Genomic DNA, 16076 nt, shown 5'->3' on the forward strand with positions numbered 1-16076 from the left:
AAAGCACTTATTGTTTTCAATATATGCTAGTGCACATTTGTGGGAGTGGATAGGTATAAAATCGGGAACAATGCTAATGCATATTGTAGCACTTTGGCAAGTCTTTTTACTGAGATGTTTTATGTCTTATCACCAGTAAAGGTTATTACAAATGTTTGTATTCGTTTTACATGTTCATGTTCAACATTGTCCTCAGTATAGATGGTGTTTATATTTGTGGAGGTGGAGGCATATTAGTTTCTTCATCATGGTCAAGATTAATACTTATATTAGTATTAGTTTCATGTCTAGGAGTCTCATATATATGTATGTTATTACTGCAAGTGGTCACAGACAGTTGACAATAAATGCCTCTCAATAGCTCACAAAGTTAAAGCATGTAAACTTGTAATGCATAACTAATAATAAAATCTAGAAGAAAAGGTATATATTATAATTGTTTGAACAAAGTATTTGTCAATTAAGACTTGCTAAATTGTTCTTCAATTTGATCTAGGTGAGTGATGAAAGGTTGACAAGAATTGATGACTCCCTTCTCAGTGCTAACATAACATTTTTATGACCTCTTCATCCTCATATAAAGGTCCATCCATGGACCACTATTGCCACTAGCCCTTACCAGTTGAGCCATTAGTAAGATTTAGCATATTGCTGTGAAGGGACAGAAGCATAAGATAACTTCTAAATGTACAGGCAAGGAATGAAGAAACAAAAGCATAGAGTAATTTCTAAATGTTCAACCATTGAGTGAAGAAACAAAAACACAAAGTGATATTATAATAGTCTTGGAGCTTCTAACATTTTATCACTAAGATTAACATGCAAAATGGAGCTAAATAAATTTGGCATATATTGGTGATATAAGTATTACATCAGTTAGCATGGTATGGAGTTTAGGCTTAAACCTAAGCTAAATGTAAAATAAAAATAGATACACTCAATGAAAAATTAAACAATATCTCAAGTTTGTTAGTCATGCCCAATCTACCCACTATCCTTACCATACATTTGGACATGAACATGTTAAAACTAATACAAATATAAATATTTCTTGCCCTAAGTACTACAACCTCCACCATCATTTTTCCAAGTTTTATACCTGTCCACATGCACTAGCATATATTGCAACACTAAATGCTTCTTCCTTACCTAAACTTAAAACTCACTTTGATCAGATTGCAAATCATATTCAAGTTGGATAAAGAGACAAGCTGATGGAGACAAGCTGATGGCATTGATATCAGATACTAATAATGAATAAAACAGGAAGTTGACAAAGTCCAAAAGTCTATGTTCAAATTGCATTTGTACTGCATATCTGTAGTGTGGTTTAGAGTTCAATTTCTATTTCTAAAAGTTATTTTACCAGTCTCCATAACCTTTCATTCCATTTCTACTAATTGTCTCAATAGCACATGTTTCTTCCAGTGGTGTTGTAGTAGCTCTTTGACAACAGCTTGATTTATCCATAGGCACTTCATCTGACCTTTGTGTCTAAATACTTCCTACTCACAAGCAGGGTTTCCATGACAAATAGTCTATAGTGAAATTCTGAAGTAGCTTGCCACGGGATTGTTACCATTGATTGTCCAAATGACAGTGACCTATTGCCCAGCCCATTGGATGATGTCTGCTTCATTTCATAACAGGACATATCAACTCGTTCAGTGTCATGCAATATTCTTGGGTGTTAAGCATTCACAGTTTAAATGTCCATTGGAAATTACTGTATATTCTTATTAAATTCATTGCGAAGTCCTTCAGGTAAAGAGTTCGATTCCGTTCCAGTCCCTGGCTTGAAATAGAATGTCTGCAGGAGTTTTCATATATCATTGCGTGGGGTTCTGTTGCGCTTGCCGGAATCGCTAGATCGATCGATACATAGATCATGGAGCGCGGTTCTAATGGCAGGGCTCAGCGCAGAATTGCGAGGATTGGCAAACAGCTGGAGGCATCAGAAGAAAAGAATGCCGACCAAGGTATGGGAAGTTTTCGCTTGCCCGATTGACGCTTGGCGCGCAGGATTGATGATCGCGGAGACCATGAGCGTTGGATTGCCTGCGCTGGATTTATCGCGGGCATTCCCCCAGGCCACTCCAGCATCCAGCTTCCCTCCTTTAGGTCTGTGAGTAGATTTTTTCGTTCTTTCTTTTGTGCATTGGAGCAGCTAAAATTCTTTCCAGTCTCTGATTACTTCCAGCTCCATGACCTCCTCTCCAAGGAGGATCAAGATCTGCGGATGAGGGTGAGAACCGTCATGGAGAAAGAAGTCGCACCGATCATGGCCGAGGTTACTTCTTTCCTTGAAAACTGGAGCTTTTGTTCATCGTTTCTTTGTGTTTCTTGTGTTACTTTCAGTACTGGGAGAAAGCGGAGTTTCCTTTCGAAATCGTTCCCAAGATGGCGAGTCTCAAAATCGCTGGAGGTACAATCCAGGTTCGCGATGCTTAAAAAAAAAAAAGACACAAGAGATAATCAACGATAGACAAATCTCGAACGCAGGGATATGGCTGTCCGGGATTGTCTATACTGGGAAGTGCTATCGCTGCTGCCGAAGTTGCAAGGGTCGATGCAAGCTGCTCTACATTTATTCTTGTTCATTCCTCATTGGCAATGCTAACTATCGGTACGGTGTTCTTCTTCTTTGTGCTTATGCAAACTTTATATTTTTGGTTTTCGTAGCAATGTGTGGAAGCGAGCAACAAAAGCAAAAGTATCTCCCCCAGCTCGCCAAGCTCGACACCATCGCTTGCTGGGTAATAGCACTGCGTCTTTGATTGAATTTGGCGTGAGAGTTTTTTACAAATGGTGCAGGCATTGACAGAGCCCGATTACGGTAGTGATGCGAGCTCTCTGAGCACTACCGCAACAAAGGTTCACGACATAATGTTTGTTTTAAGAATTAATATTGGTGTATGTTATCTCAGGCTAAGGGAGGCTGGGTACTAAATGGTCAGAAGAGATGGATTGGAAACAGTACATTTGCAGATGTTGCTGTCATTTTTGCACGGAATACGGAGACGAATCAGATCAACGGGTACAAAAATCGCTCTTGTTTTTTAGCACCATAACACGTTGTTTATACAGTTTCATTGTAAGAAAGGGAACCCCAGGCTATCGTGCAACAAAGATCGAGAACAAAATCGGGCTGAGGATCGTCCAAAACGGGGACATTGTTCTCAAGGACGCGTTCATCCCGGACGACGATCGTCTCCCCGGCATAAACTCGTTCGCGGACACAAATAAGGTGACACAGAATTTCTCGAAAGACAAAGATGTTTTTAATGCTGATCGTTCCACTCAAAAGGTTCTTGCAATCTCCCGGATCATGGTAGCATGGCAACCAATCGGCGTGACAATGGGAGTCTACGATATGTGCCACAGGTATTCTTCGTTTTCGCTTATTTGGAGTAGAGTTTTTGGCTTGTTTTTCGCCATCCAGTGATCTAACGCATTGTTCCTTATGATTCGCTTGTGCTGTGTTTTGCACTTAAAAAAGGTACTTGCTAGAGAGGAAGCAATTCGGAGCTCCACTGGCTTCTCTCCAGATAAACCAGGAGAAGCTTGTCCAGATGCTCGGGAACATCCAGGCCATGGCGCTTGTGGGATGGCGGCTGTGCAAGCTCTACGATAGCGGCAAGATGACGCCAGGCCAAGCCAGTCTTGCCAAGGTACGCGCACGTCTTTGCCTTTGAAACGTTCCTTCTTTCTGACGTTATAATGCCTTAAACAGTGTTGGAACACGAAGAGGGCGCGTGAGACTGTGGCGCTTGGACGAGAACTTCTGGGGGGCAATGGAATCTTGGTGGATTTCCTCGTTGCCAAGGTGTTCCCTCTCTCTTTTTTCTCGGCTTTACAAATTCTCTTTTGGTTGTACAGGCATTCTGTGACTTGGAACCAATCTACACGTACGAAGGGACGTACGAAGTGAACGCTCTCGTGACTGGCCGCGAAGTCACCGGCATTGCAAGCATCAGGCCGAGGAAAGCGTGATCTTGGCCAAATCTCTTCACAAAATAAAAGATTAATTATTGCTAATAAAAGGGTATAATCTGTTGCCACGCGTACGGTTTGACCTGGTTTTAGGCGCTGGCAAATTTGTGGCGGTCAACGGTCTCGTCTTTATAGCCTAAAATCCAGAGCCAGGGATTGGGGGCCAAAGGATGGCTTCTCTCTCGTTCTCTTCTCGCAGATCGTCTTGTCTCGTGTTGTTCTTGATCGTTCTATCCTTGTCTTCGGGAGCTCTAGCGCGGCGATCGCTGCGCGAGGAAGCGGAGGATGGCATCAATCACCATGGGCGATGCCCGTGCCAGCAGTACTACGAGGTGCGCAGGGGCGAGACGCTCCAGACGATGAGCGTCAAGTGCCGCGCGCCCTACATCCTGGACGACAATCCACAGATCAAAGACGAGGACGATGTCTACCCCGGATTGGTGCTGTTCATGCAGTGCGAGGATGACCTCACCTTTTGATCCAAGCCAGGAGATTCGACTGTACAGAAGTTCTTGAGAGGGAGGGGAAGAGTGAGGCACACAAGTTCGATGATTCAATTGTATCGATTTCCATTCTTGCAAACACAGAGAGAACGCTTTCTAAAACCCGGAGAGTTTCAACTGACCGAGCAACAGAATTTCTCGCTCAACTGAATTTGGCGAAAAAAACTGTGAGTAACCGCCGATCGGGCGATGGGCGATGCGCGATCATCTGCGCGGCGGTGGATCCTCGCACTGCATCATGAGCACCAGGCCCTGGAAGAGATCGGTGGCGTCCCGGATCTGGGGGTTGTCCTCGAGGATGTAGGGCGCGCTGCACTTGCGGGCGATGCTCTCCAGCGTCTCGCCCTCCTCCACCACGTAAATCTGGTTGCACGGGCACTTCTCCTCCTCGCTCCCGCCGGATTGGAGCCTCCGGAACGCATGAGCGCCAGTCACGAGTGACGAAATCCACAGGACGAGCGCCAAATTCGCGAGTGAGAGAGATGATTTTGTCATCCTTGTCATCCTTGTTGGTCAAAACACTCAAGAGCCCCTAATTTCTGGCAGACCAAGTCACCCAAGAGCCCTAATTTCTATTTTAGGGCTCTTTATAGATTTAGGGCTATGAAGCGAGCAGGCGCTCCCGACGATGCCGCCGCTGCTGCTGCCAAGCGCGGCCGCCAAGAGACGGAGGTGAGGAGGGACTGCCCCTACCTTGACACAGTGAATCGCCAGGTAAGAGAAAGACTAGGGAGCTAGAATGCGTCGCGTTTCTTGGGAGGCCTGAGAGGATAAATCTTTACTCGCAGGTTCTGGACTTTGATTTCGAGAAGTTTTGCTCGGTTTCTCTCTCGAATCTCAATGTCTACGCCTGCCTGGTGTGTGGGAAGTACTTCCAAGGCCGGGGAAGGAAGTCTCATGCGTACACGCATAGCCTGGAAGCCGGCCATCATGTGTTTATCAACTTGCACAGTGAGAAGGTCTACTGCCTTCCCGATGGCTACGAGGTGGATGATCCATCGCTGGACGACATTCGCCATGTCTTAAATCCCAGGTAAAGTTTTTCTCCTCTCTTTTCTCTCTTGAGTTTTCGTTTTCCTCGCTTTGGCGATGCTAATGTTATCCTTTTGAAAGGTTTACGGGCGCTCAAGTTTCGCAGCTCGATAAAAGCAAGCAGTGGGCGAGAGCTCTCGATGGCTCCGACTATCTACCTGGAATGGTGAGTGTCACTCGAGATGGAGTTTTAGTCTGGTTTACTGACACAGGGTTTCTGAAGCTTGTGTGTGGTGCTGTAGGTGGGGCTTAACAATATCAAGGAGACGGACTTTGTCAACGTTATAATACAGTCGCTCATGCGGGTGACTCCGCTCCGGGACTTTTTCCTGATACCAGAGAACTACAGGCATTCCAGTTCTCCTCTTGTCCATCGCTTTGGGGAGCTCACGAGGAAGATATGGCATGCCAGGAACTTCAAAGGACAGGTGTGATTTTCTTGTTCTCTTTCGTGACAAGGCTGCTGGTTCGTCTGCAGGTCAGTCCCCACGAGTTTCTTCAGGCGATCATGTCTGCCAGCAAGAAGAAGTTCCGTATAGGTGTGCAGTCTGATCCCGTGGAATTCTTCTCCTGGCTTCTGAATACGCTGCACAGCGAACTGGGTGGTACAACACTGCGCAACAGTAGCATCATCTACCAATGTTTCCAGGTGAGTGTTTTAAACAAGTGTGTCCGTCTTATGAACTGGTGAAACAGGGCGAGCTAGAAGTGTTGAAGGAATTGCAGTCCGACCCGAATAACCGAGAGATTAGCAGGCTGCCATTTCTGATGCTTGGACTCGATCTACCCCCACCTCCACTTTTTAAAGATGTCATGGAGAAAAACATCATCCCACAGGTATATGACCATGTCAATCTCTCCTGATTGCTCACGCTCATTCTTGTAGGTTCCTCTTTTCAACATCTTGAAAAAGTTCGATGGTGAAACGCCGACTGAGGTGGTGAGGCCACAGCCAGCACGAATGCGTTATCGTGTAACGAGGTTGCCGAGGTATTTGATCTTACACATGAGGCGCTTCAAGAAGAATAACTTCTTCATTGAAAAGAATCCAACACTGGGTAAATTCTTGCTTTCAATTCTTTGTAAGGCGTTTTCTCATTGTATATTTTGCAGTGAACTTCCCGGTGAAAAATCTGGAGCTGAAAGACTACATCCCACTGGGTTCCGCTGATGGCAGCAAGAAAGCCCGCTCAAAGTACGATCTCATTGCCAACACCGTCCACGATGGCAAGCCCAGGGAAGGCTCTTACCGCGTGTTTGTGCAGAGGAAATCGGAAGAAGTATGGTAAGTATTCTTGTTTTCCTTTCTCTTTCTTTTGTAGGAATCAGATTTAAAGGTTTGTTCGTCTTGCAGGTACGAGATGCAAGACCTTCACGTGACAGAAACTCTGCCGCAGATGGTTGCGCTCTCTGAGGCGTATATGCAGATCTACGAGCAGCAGCAATAACCAAGCCGATCTTGGTACGTGCTCAAGATTTAACTTTGGTTTTTTTTTATTCTTTCTTTACGTCTCCCGGTTTGATTCAACGCTCTTCGCTTTCACAGTGCATAGTAATTCCCGGTACGTGCTTGCTTCCGTTTTCTACAATAGCTTCAAATTCCTGGGCCTCATGAATGAAATCAGTTTTGCTGCTGCTATAGTGGACTGGACATGACTGAGAGTTCCCTCTTGACGTTTAGTACCTTAATACTCATATACCTTGATATCGCAATCGCTGGCCCGCTGGAGGCAATGGTAGTGATCAGCAAGGACGAGTGTCAAAATCGAATAGAATTACCACCATCGCTTTCCACGCGTTTAAGAGCACCAAGTTACAATGTCGATCAAAACCCTGTGTTTGCAGAAGTGACTGTGTGTGTTTGCGTTGCACCTAAGGTGAAAAGGAAGAACTTTACTGATGCTCACATACACCATACACACGCAAGGTTTTTCTCGTCTGGCTTTAATTTTTTCTCCTTTTTCCTGACTGTCCTCAGCGAGCAGCGGCAAGCGGCCTGCCCGAGAAATCTCGACAGGCAGGAACGAGAGCGAAGACGAAGAAGAAGAAGAAGAAGAGAAGTAAGAAACACTGTAAAGGGGCGTCTACAACCTAGAGACGGAAAAAGACCGATTGCAAGCCAGAGGATCTCCTCTTTCTCCGACTCTTGCGAAGAAGAGAAATAAAATTACTAAATGGACCAGCAGAGGTTTCAGGAGCGTACTCACAGTGGTAAGAGAATGCAATGCAGCAGTACGCACGGCCTGGAAGATGGTGACAAGCCGAGCAGCAACGCCTCTGCTCTGGAAAGAAAGAAAAAATATTAATATTTGAGCAAAGCTAAAACAACACATACCTCCATCAAAATGCCACCTTGAGAGCGAGAGGAAGCATTCACCTTGTTGCGACGCACGCAGCCATTGTCTTCCCTGCATTTCTCCGCAATTCTTTATCCCTTCCACCGCCGCTACTTCCTCTTCTTCCTCTTCTTCTTCTTCTTCTTCTTCTTCTTCTTCTTCCAGTAAAAGTGACTCCAGTGATTCTTTTGCTTGTCTCCTCGCTGATGTTGGCCGTGCATCATCATCATTTCGATCCTGCTGCTGGCCGCTGCTCGTTTGAAATGGGTCCTCCCACCTCTCTTTCGCCAGTGATCTCATCCTTGTCCAGGAAAGAGTAATGTGCAAGCTTGTTTGTCTCTACATGTCTGGCTCTTGCTGCCGCTGCTGCTGCGTCCGAAGCTATCAGTCTTTCTGTCGAAGCTTCTCTCTCGGTCTCGTAGCTCGAGCAAAGCTAGCCTTTCGGGAAAATCGCCAGGCCTCTCTAGCTTGTAGATCTCGCTTCCAGTCAATTCTTCAGCCTCCAGTAGGTGTGTAGAAGTTTTCGTGTCGGCCATGTCATGCCGGAGAAGATTGTCACTCGTTCTACTCCTGTTCTTGATCCATCTCGCCTCGGCTTTGGAAACCGGAGCGATCAACGCCACCGGAACAGCTCACAGGAGAAGGCTGTCCCGGAGGCAGGTGCTGGAGCTCCGGAAGAAGCTCAACAACATCAACAAGCCTGCGGTGCACACCATCCGGGTAACCAAACTCCTCCTCCAGATCTTTGTAGCAGCGTCTTAGAGTTGTTCTTTTCCCAGAGTCCAGACGGGGACATAATAGACTGCGTTCTCATCAGCAACCAACCGGCATTCGATCACCCGCTGCTCAAAGATCACAAACTCCAGGTGTGTTGTGCTGACTTGCGATCATGACTCGGCTTAGAATCGCTGTCTCTTGTCCGATGTGTAGAGCAAACCAGACTTCTGGCCAGACCAGGAGGATGGAGCAGCTTCAACCGAATCCAGCCCAGGCGACGACAAAGTCTCGTACCAATTGTGGCACCAAAGCGGAGAGTGCCCCGAAGGAACCGTCCCCATCCGAAGAACAACTATAGATGACATACTCCGCGTCGGTGGTTCTGTCAGCCGCTATGGTCGCAAAGCAAGGCCACCCCCCAATCCTAGAAGAATAAGACCACCCGAGCCTGCTCAAGGCAGCCATGAGGTCAGCATCTCCGCATCTTTCTTGCTGGAGTCTCAAAAATTTCTCTTTTTCGCAGCATGCTATCGCGTTCATCAACGGAGGCCAGTATTACGGTGCTCAAGCGTCCCTCAACGTATGGAAACCAGCCATCCAAGTCCCGAACGAGTTCAGCCTCTCCCAAATGTGGTTGCTTGCTGGTTCCTTCTATGGCGATCTCAATAGCATCGAAGCCGGCTGGCAAGTAAGGACCCTTTCTCGGACTTCTCTCGGAGAGTTTACTGACTGGCTCGAGTGTCTTTCAGGTGAGTCCGCTGCTTTACGGCGACAGCAACCCCCGGTTGTTCACATACTGGACGGTGAGTTTGAAATCTCCAGTTTGTTCCCGAGCTCAATATACTGTGATCGTTTCCAGAGCGATGCATATCGAACCACTGGCTGCTACAACCTGCTGTGCTCGGGCTTCATACAACTCGGGAGGAGTATTGCCATTGGTGCTACAATATCCCCCTTGTCACTGCTCAATGGTGCTCAATACGACATCCGGATCCTCATCTGGAAGGTAAAACCCATCAGTTTGAATCAAATGCAAAAGAAAAAACTCGAGCTTGTTTCTCTCTCTCCCAGGATCCCAGAACCAAAAACTGGTGGATGAGATTCGGACCAGGTATTTTACTAGGATACTGGCCAGCGGAGCTCTTCACTCATCTCGGCGATCATGCGTCCATGATCGAGTGGGGAGGGGAGATAGTTAACACAGCACCTCGAGGCCACCACACGGCTACTCAGATGGGAAGCGGACACTTTCCGTCACAGGGATTCGGGCAGGCTAGCTACTTCAGGAATCTGGGATATGTAGACGGCACAAACAAACTGAAAACGCAGGTTATGCTCCAGACTCTAGCAGAACATCCCAATTGCTACGATATCCTTAGAGCAACTAGCGGGGACTGGGGGAACTACTTCTACTACGGAGGACCCGGTCAGAATCCTCGTTGTCAACAGTAAATACGCTCGACTGGCACTCACAGATACAATGACTTTGGCATACACTGCTGGATGCTAACAACTGGAAAGTTCTTACCTTAGACAAACCATTTTTTAAGAGCCCGCTGGGAAGTGACTGCGCAAAAGAGTGATTATCAGTTCTTAAAACGCAGAGGGGAAGAATCCCGTACCTTGTAAACGCGGCAGCCGTAAAGAAGAGGATAAGTTTAAGCTTGTTTGGTGTTTCCAGGGGAGGCGATGATGATCCAAGTTGAAGCAGCAGAAGAAGAAGTATGATAAGTTCACGGCATCAAGGTCAACCGGATGCAATTAAATCGGCTGCCAAACTCGAAGTCGTTGATTGATCGCCATCGATGAGAAGACAGCCGGACTCCACACAAGGCATGATGAAGAGAGAAAGAACGTTGTTCGTTCCCAGTTTTCCCTCCTTGTCTCATCTGTAAGGTTACGTGATCGCAAAGGTATTAGTAGCCAGCTATGGTTGTCATGCATCTATGGAACACAACGAAGAACAAAAACTAAAAACTAAAGCGCTCCAAAAAAGTATGATGCTAATCTTCCTCCACCATGGAGGAAAGGAAGAACTAAAAAGCTTTCTTCCTAAACTAGCTCCAAAGTTCTCGACATTCTTCCTCCACTATAGAGGACAGGATGAAGCAAAGAAAAGTTCTAAAAGCTTTCATCTAAAACTAGCGATGCATTGGGCAACGAAAACAATCCAGTGTGATCTAAAGAAACCGAGAAAAAAAAAATTGAGCACTAACCTTTGAAAGCACTCTTGCGCGACTTGTGATGATGATGCGAGCGAGCATGTGATTGCGATCTCCGAGCAAGCCGTTCCCCTCTTTTTGCCGTGCTTTCGTTCTAAACTAAAACGCGTGCTTCAAAAGAAGGAAACAAAAGCCTGGCATGGCAGTACCTTGCGAATCGAAAACCATAAAAAAATCCAACAAGGAATGCGTTCGATCGCGATCGCCCTAGCAAGAGCCCTAAAATTCAAAAATTTATGGAGCTTCAAGAACCCTAAAATTTCAAATTTTATGGATGGAGCCACTGTCGCTTATTGGGCGGATCTCATTCGCAATGCCAACGATGCCGCGCAGCTCAAGCGCCTCCACTCCAAGATCCTCTCCGGCGCCCACTCCAGCGTCTACCTCTCGAATCTCCTCATCCAGATGTATGGCAAGGCCGGGGATTTGGCGCAGGCGCGAGCGGTGTTTGATCGCGAGGCGGGCAAGAATGTCTTCTCCTGGAACATGATGCTGGGCGCGTACGCGAGCAATGGCGAGCTGGAGGAGGCCAGCGCCATCTTCACCGCGATGCCCCAGCGCGATCGCGTCTCCTGGAACGCCATGATCGCCGCTTACGCCCGGGACGGGCATCTGGCAAAATCACGGGAGATCTTCGAGAAAATGCCGCACAAGGATCTCGTTTCCTGGAACTCGATGGTCGCGGCGTATGCCAAGGATGGATTGGCAGAGGAGGCGCGAGAGATCTTCGAGAGAATCCCCCATCGCGATGCTGTGTCTTGGAATTCGATGCTTGCTGCCTATGCCCGGAGTGGGGATTTGATCAAGGCCAGAGAGTTGTTTTCCCAGATGCCTACCAAGAACATCGTCGCGTGGAACTCGCTCTTGGGCGCTTACATGGAGGCCGGGGATGTCGCAGAGGCCGAGAGGCTCTTCCACAGCATGGAAAGCCGCGACGAGATCACAGTCACGACCATGATCCGTGGATTCGCCAGGCACGGCCTCGCCCACAAATCCATCCAAGCCTTCGAATCTATCCAGAGCCCGAGCACGGCGATCTGGAGCGCGGCGATCCAGGCGCTGATCTCAACCGGGGAGACCGCCGTCGCGAAGAACTTGCTCGAGCGAATGCCAGAGAAGAAAATCCATCTCTTCAGTTCGCTGATCGCTGGACTCTCGAGCTCCGGGGATGTGGAAGAGGCCAAGAGAGTGTTCGATCGAGCGCCACAGCTCAACGTAGCGGTGTGGAACTCGATCGTGGCGGCGTATGCCCAGAACGGGCATATCCCGGGGGCCGAGCTCGTCTTTGGTAGCATGGCCGAGCACGATCGCATTTCTTGCAACACGATCATCGCCGCGCTTGGAATCACTGCTGCCATCGAGCGCGCGCTCCAGATCTTTGATCTTATGGAAGAGCACGACATCGTCTCGTGGGCATCTCTCCTCGCAGCGTATGCCCGGAGCGGGCAGCTTGAAGAGGCGAGATCTCTCCTCGAGAGAATGCCCGAGAGGAATCTGGTAGCCTGGAACTCACTGCTCGCGGCGGAGACCTCTCTCGATCGCGTCAAGCTCTTGTTTGATTCCCTCCCGGAGTGGAGCGCAGTGTCGTGTACGATCCTCCTCGCGGCCTACGCCCGGAGTGGCCGGACAGAGGAGGCGTTGTGGGCATTCGACCAGGGAATGCCCGAGCACGATGCGATCGCATGGGCGGTGCTAGCGCACGAGATCGCTCGCCACGGCCACACCAGCGAGGCGCTCGCCATCTTCGATCGAATGCCCCGCAAGGAGCTGGTGTCGTGGGCGCCAGTGATCGAGGCCTGTGCAGGAAACGGTGATCTTCACCGATCCTGGCAGCTCTTCCTAGGCGTGCCGGAGGGATCCAAGGACCTGCTGGTGTGGACGTCGATGATCACGGCGTGCGCCGAGAGTGGCGAGCTCGACCTCGCTGTGGAGCTCGCAGCGAGAGCCCCGGAGTGCGACGCGGTGGCGTGGACGGCGCTCATCGCCGGGTTTGCGCGGCGGGGCCGCATCGATCGAGCGAGAGTCCTCTTCTCGCGGCTGCCCGAGAGCGGTGACACGGTCGCGTGGAACGTCCTCGTCCATGGCTACGCGCTCGCGGGGAGAGGGAAGAGGATGCGATCGCTGGAGCTCCTCCGCGAGATGGATCTCGAGGGAGGGAGTCCCAGCGCCGCGACGTTCACGGGGGTTCTCACTGCTTGCAGCCACGATGGGCTGCTGGATCATAGCCGCAAGTGTTTCCTCTCCATCGCCGGGGATTCCCGGGGCTTCCAGCCGACGATGGAACACTACTGCTGCATGATCGACGTGCTGGGGCGATCGAGGCAGCGCGGCCGGGCCAAGGAGCTCTCCAAGAACATGCCCTTCTGGCCCGACGAGGTGGCACTGACCGCGCTGGGCGTTAGGGCTTAACTGTCCGCTTCAGCTGAAGCGACGGTTGTGCCAGCTTGGCCTGCTGCCGCGTGGCTTCTTTTCGCTTTCGAAGGGAGCATGAAGTAAGTGTTTTCTCCTCGATTTGGATTGAGCTCTCTTTTTGTCAGCTTTGGGAGTGGCGATGCGATTCTTTGGGACGGTCCAATCCGTGGAACCACTGCTGGCGATGCGCTCTTCCGGTTCTACAACGGCTTCGCTTCCCGCAAGCAATCCGGGCAGGATCTAGGCAGCCGGCTCGATGTTCTTCGGCGCTTCGTCATGGCTGGAGGTACGATCGATTAAGTTTCTTGCAAAATGATGGAGTTCTTTGTTCATCAGAAAGACCCGCAACAGTTCCAAACCGAAGGTTGCCGCGCTACAGGCGAAGAATCGACACAGACAATCTAGCAGTTTTCCCGATAGACGGCGGGCGGAGGAAGGCATCATTTATCCTTGAGAAGATCAAGGAAGATCTCGCGGATGCGGGGCTTCCAGTACCTCCAGCAAGTATACAACTTGAAGGTTTGTATTCGTCCCAAAGTTTGATGTTATCATTGTCTAGGGGCGGTCATGGACTCGAAAGAGAAGCAACGCCTTCAAACCATCTTTGAATGGAGTGGCTTTGATGGGGTGAGTTCATTCTCTCGGTCATATAAGATTTATCCTTTCTTTCTCTCATGAGTCGCAGAAAATGGAAGATCTTGCTCCTAAAATCGCTCCCGTTCCTCGGGTTGTGAAAGGTTCCAAAGAGGAGAAAGAACATCTCATGAACACAAGTAAATCTTCCTCAAGAATCGTTTTTTCCACAGACCTTAAACTTGCTTCCCTGCAGTTGCTAGAGAAATAGGCGAGCGAGAGACGTTCCTGAAAGAGATGGAAAAGTTTGGGAGTGACAGGAAATACCGGGGACAAATCCGCTGGGAAATACAAGACGTAAGCTTCTCGCTTCTCTTCTTAAGACTACTGACAAAATCAAAATCGCATTTTTGGCTTTCAGAGGTTAAATCAGATGAAGCAACTGGATCGTCTCATCGCTGAAGACGACGCTAATCTTCTCGCCAACAGAGTCATCCAAAGAGAAAGTCGCAACTCCAAGAAAGCCATCCAATGGCGCTAGAAAAACCAAAAAGAGAACCAGCGCAAAATTTTCCAAAAACGTGAGAGCCGCACTCTTGGACTAAAACATCTTCACGATTACCTGCGTGAAAGCGAAGAACCTGTGATCCCACTCTGGGATCCAACTTTAAACCTTTACAATTCTTTTCTATAAGAAAAGCTCCAAAATGCTTGGAGCTGGAGCGGTAGCACACCGTTGCATCAGGCCACCCTGCTCCACAAATCATATCGTCATCGTCTTCACCTAGAAGATCTCCGGCCGCGTAAGTATCGGAGACGCGATCGAGTTTGCCTTCCATACATCCGGGCCAGCGGGAGATCCCTGAATCGCGTGTTATAGTTGAGCTCTGGCTTGAGGCTTACGGAGAAAAAAAGACTCTCAAAAGAGGTTTGAAACCTACGTAGCGGATACAATCTTTTTTGGTGCGGCAACCCTCTTTGGATTTTTCCAGGATGAGCACCGAAGGTAAGTGTAGCTGGGCTATGTTCGTTGTCTGATTTGCGTGTGCTTCGCTTTGAACAGTGTTGCAATCGCTTCAATCCTGGTGGCAGGATTATGTCTGGAGTTTGGAGCGTGAGGATATTGCAGCGGGCAAGGTTATCAAGATGTTCGATGCAAGGCTGGGAGCAGACAAGAGGCTTTCCGGCCTGTACGTAAGGAGGATGTACGGCCCGTTATTTGACGCGATCCTTGACAAGGCTCCATGCGCTAATGGCGATTGGCTTTGCCATCTCAACGGCAACTCTGGCGTGGGCAAGTCAGCATTCCTTTGGTACTTCATCATCAGAGCCGCTATATTGTTAAGAGATTCCGACATTGACGAGGAGCTGCACATTCTCTACGAGTCTGCCGACTTCATATGGGAGTTCAGAGGCAATACGGTCCATGTGGCAAAGCGCGACAAAGTCTCTCTGGACTCATTCATCAATGCCCCCTGGCATCTGATAAATCAAAAAGTCCCCACAGATGGTGCTCTCGGACGTGTTCTATTAGTTGCGGCTTCGCCAGCAGCGGAAAATGTCAAAGCTGCCAAGGCCGACCGGAAGAAGATTGTTATGTACATGTACCCGTGGGAGGAAGACGAGTACACAGCCTTGGTGGGGTTGTGGAAGGTTCATTACCAGAACCTCGAAGCTGAGGTGAAAACTCTCCAGGCTAGCCTGCGCGAGCTTGAGGAGTGGGCGAAGGTGACGTATCAGTTTGGGGAGTCCAGAGTGAATTTGTCAGCGGGCTGTGGAGATTTAGCTGAAGTTCCCATTTTGAACGAACGCGTACAGAAAATGCTGCGGGAAGATGTCAAGGAGCAGGGACGGCCAGCAAGAGAGTTAGCTTTTGAACTCAAGGTGCTCATCGAAACGCTCGAGAAACAGGTGCAGGCCGGCTTCCAGCGTGTGGAAGCTGCTCCAGAGTACTACAAATGGTTCGGAGGCGTTGTGCACTTGCTCTGGTCTGATTACTTCCCGAGTGTGATCCAAGAAGGATTCTTGAAGAAAGTCCAGAGGTCGTTGAACAACACCAACCTCCGACGCCTCTTGGGAAGCACGCGAGACGAATCCCGAGGGGAGGATATATCCTGGGCGCTCCTACATTTTAAACCGGCCAAGAGCTCTTCGTTCCAAGATTACTACCTCGACTTTTGCAGTGTAAAAGTCCAGGCTCAATTCACTCTGGCTCTTACGAGCATGAAACCGAAAGACCTGGAGCTCTTCATGTGGACTGCGTTACCTGAAGACGGGGTGCTTCAAGG

At 48.9% G+C, this 16076-nt stretch overlaps 6 protein-coding genes and 1 long non-coding RNA gene across 12 annotated transcripts; 5 read left to right on the top strand and 2 right to left on the bottom strand.

Annotated features, from left to right (window-relative positions):
- The first annotated feature begins 1790 nt into the window (after window positions 1-1790).
- On the top strand, window positions 1791-4065 carry LOC9656342 (acyl-coenzyme A oxidase 4, peroxisomal). Its single transcript, XM_002973929.2, has 13 exons — window positions 1791-1979; window positions 2023-2121; window positions 2184-2290; window positions 2359-2436; window positions 2503-2626; window positions 2683-2756; window positions 2815-2874; window positions 2928-3037; window positions 3088-3247; window positions 3308-3384; window positions 3500-3671; window positions 3734-3826; window positions 3880-4065. The coding sequence occupies exons 1-13, from the start codon at window positions 1889-1891 to the stop codon at window positions 3991-3993; spliced, it is 1359 nt and encodes a 452-aa protein (XP_002973975.2). The 5' UTR covers window positions 1791-1888; the 3' UTR covers window positions 3994-4065.
- A 1012-nt stretch (window positions 4066-5077) lies between these two features.
- Window positions 5078-7320, top strand: LOC9656343 (U4/U6.U5 tri-snRNP-associated protein 2). 4 transcript variants are annotated; one of them, XM_024678829.1, is made up of 11 exons: window positions 5078-5210; window positions 5285-5529; window positions 5610-5694; window positions 5771-5956; window positions 6007-6177; window positions 6225-6365; window positions 6415-6586; window positions 6642-6813; window positions 6883-6990; window positions 7075-7090; window positions 7154-7320. In XM_024678829.1, exons 1-9 carry the CDS (start codon window positions 5100-5102, stop codon window positions 6974-6976), a joined length of 1377 nt encoding a protein of 458 aa, XP_024534597.1. In that variant the 5' UTR covers window positions 5078-5099; the 3' UTR covers window positions 6977-6990; window positions 7075-7090; window positions 7154-7320. The 4 variants fall into 4 exon arrangements, 3 of the variants coding, with proteins under 3 accessions (XP_024534597.1, XP_024534598.1, XP_002973976.1); XM_024678830.1 differs by having other exon boundaries at window positions 7171-7320; XR_002992826.1 differs by having other exon boundaries at window positions 6883-7090.
- LOC112347637 (histone-lysine N-methyltransferase EHMT2-like) lies at window positions 7016-8174 on the bottom strand. 3 transcript variants are annotated; one of them, XM_024678833.1, is made up of 3 exons: window positions 7864-8174; window positions 7736-7805; window positions 7016-7400 (listed from the first exon to the last, which is right to left on the bottom strand). In XM_024678833.1, the coding sequence occupies exons 1-3, from the start codon at window positions 8162-8164 to the stop codon at window positions 7328-7330; spliced, it is 444 nt and encodes a 147-aa protein (XP_024534601.1). In that variant the 5' UTR covers window positions 8165-8174; the 3' UTR covers window positions 7016-7327. The 3 variants fall into 3 exon arrangements, with proteins under 3 accessions (XP_024534601.1, XP_024534602.1, XP_024534600.1); XM_024678834.1 differs by having other exon boundaries at window positions 7736-7810; XM_024678832.1 differs by having other exon boundaries at window positions 7016-7810.
- Window positions 8026-10509, top strand: LOC9656344. The gene is made up of 7 exons (XM_024678831.1): window positions 8026-8584; window positions 8644-8730; window positions 8795-9049; window positions 9105-9269; window positions 9331-9384; window positions 9441-9587; window positions 9653-10509. Exons 1-7 carry the CDS (start codon window positions 8399-8401, stop codon window positions 10031-10033), a joined length of 1275 nt encoding a protein of 424 aa, XP_024534599.1. The 5' UTR covers window positions 8026-8398; the 3' UTR covers window positions 10034-10509.
- Window positions 10056-10691, bottom strand: LOC112347638. Its single transcript, XR_002992827.1, has 2 exons — window positions 10204-10691; window positions 10056-10148 (listed from the first exon to the last, which is right to left on the bottom strand). It is a non-coding gene; the product is annotated as an uncharacterized LOC112347638 (long non-coding RNA).
- A 379-nt stretch (window positions 10692-11070) lies between these two features.
- On the top strand, window positions 11071-14029 carry LOC9656346 (pentatricopeptide repeat-containing protein At4g02750). Its single transcript, XM_024679051.1, has 2 exons — window positions 11071-13842; window positions 13901-14029. Exon 1 carries the CDS (start codon window positions 11074-11076, stop codon window positions 13210-13212), a length of 2139 nt encoding a protein of 712 aa, XP_024534819.1. The 5' UTR covers window positions 11071-11073; the 3' UTR covers window positions 13213-13842; window positions 13901-14029.
- Window positions 13229-13888, top strand: LOC112340493. The gene is made up of 3 exons (XM_024679052.1): window positions 13229-13295; window positions 13341-13501; window positions 13552-13888. Exons 1-3 carry the CDS (start codon window positions 13291-13293, stop codon window positions 13821-13823), a joined length of 438 nt encoding a protein of 145 aa, XP_024534820.1. The 5' UTR covers window positions 13229-13290; the 3' UTR covers window positions 13824-13888.
- Window positions 14030-16076: the final 2047 nt, after the last annotated feature.

This window comes from Selaginella moellendorffii, unplaced genomic scaffold, assembly GCF_000143415.4.
Source record: "Selaginella moellendorffii unplaced genomic scaffold, v1.0 SELMOscaffold_23, whole genome shotgun sequence".
Taxonomy (NCBI): domain Eukaryota; kingdom Viridiplantae; phylum Streptophyta; class Lycopodiopsida; order Selaginellales; family Selaginellaceae; genus Selaginella; species Selaginella moellendorffii.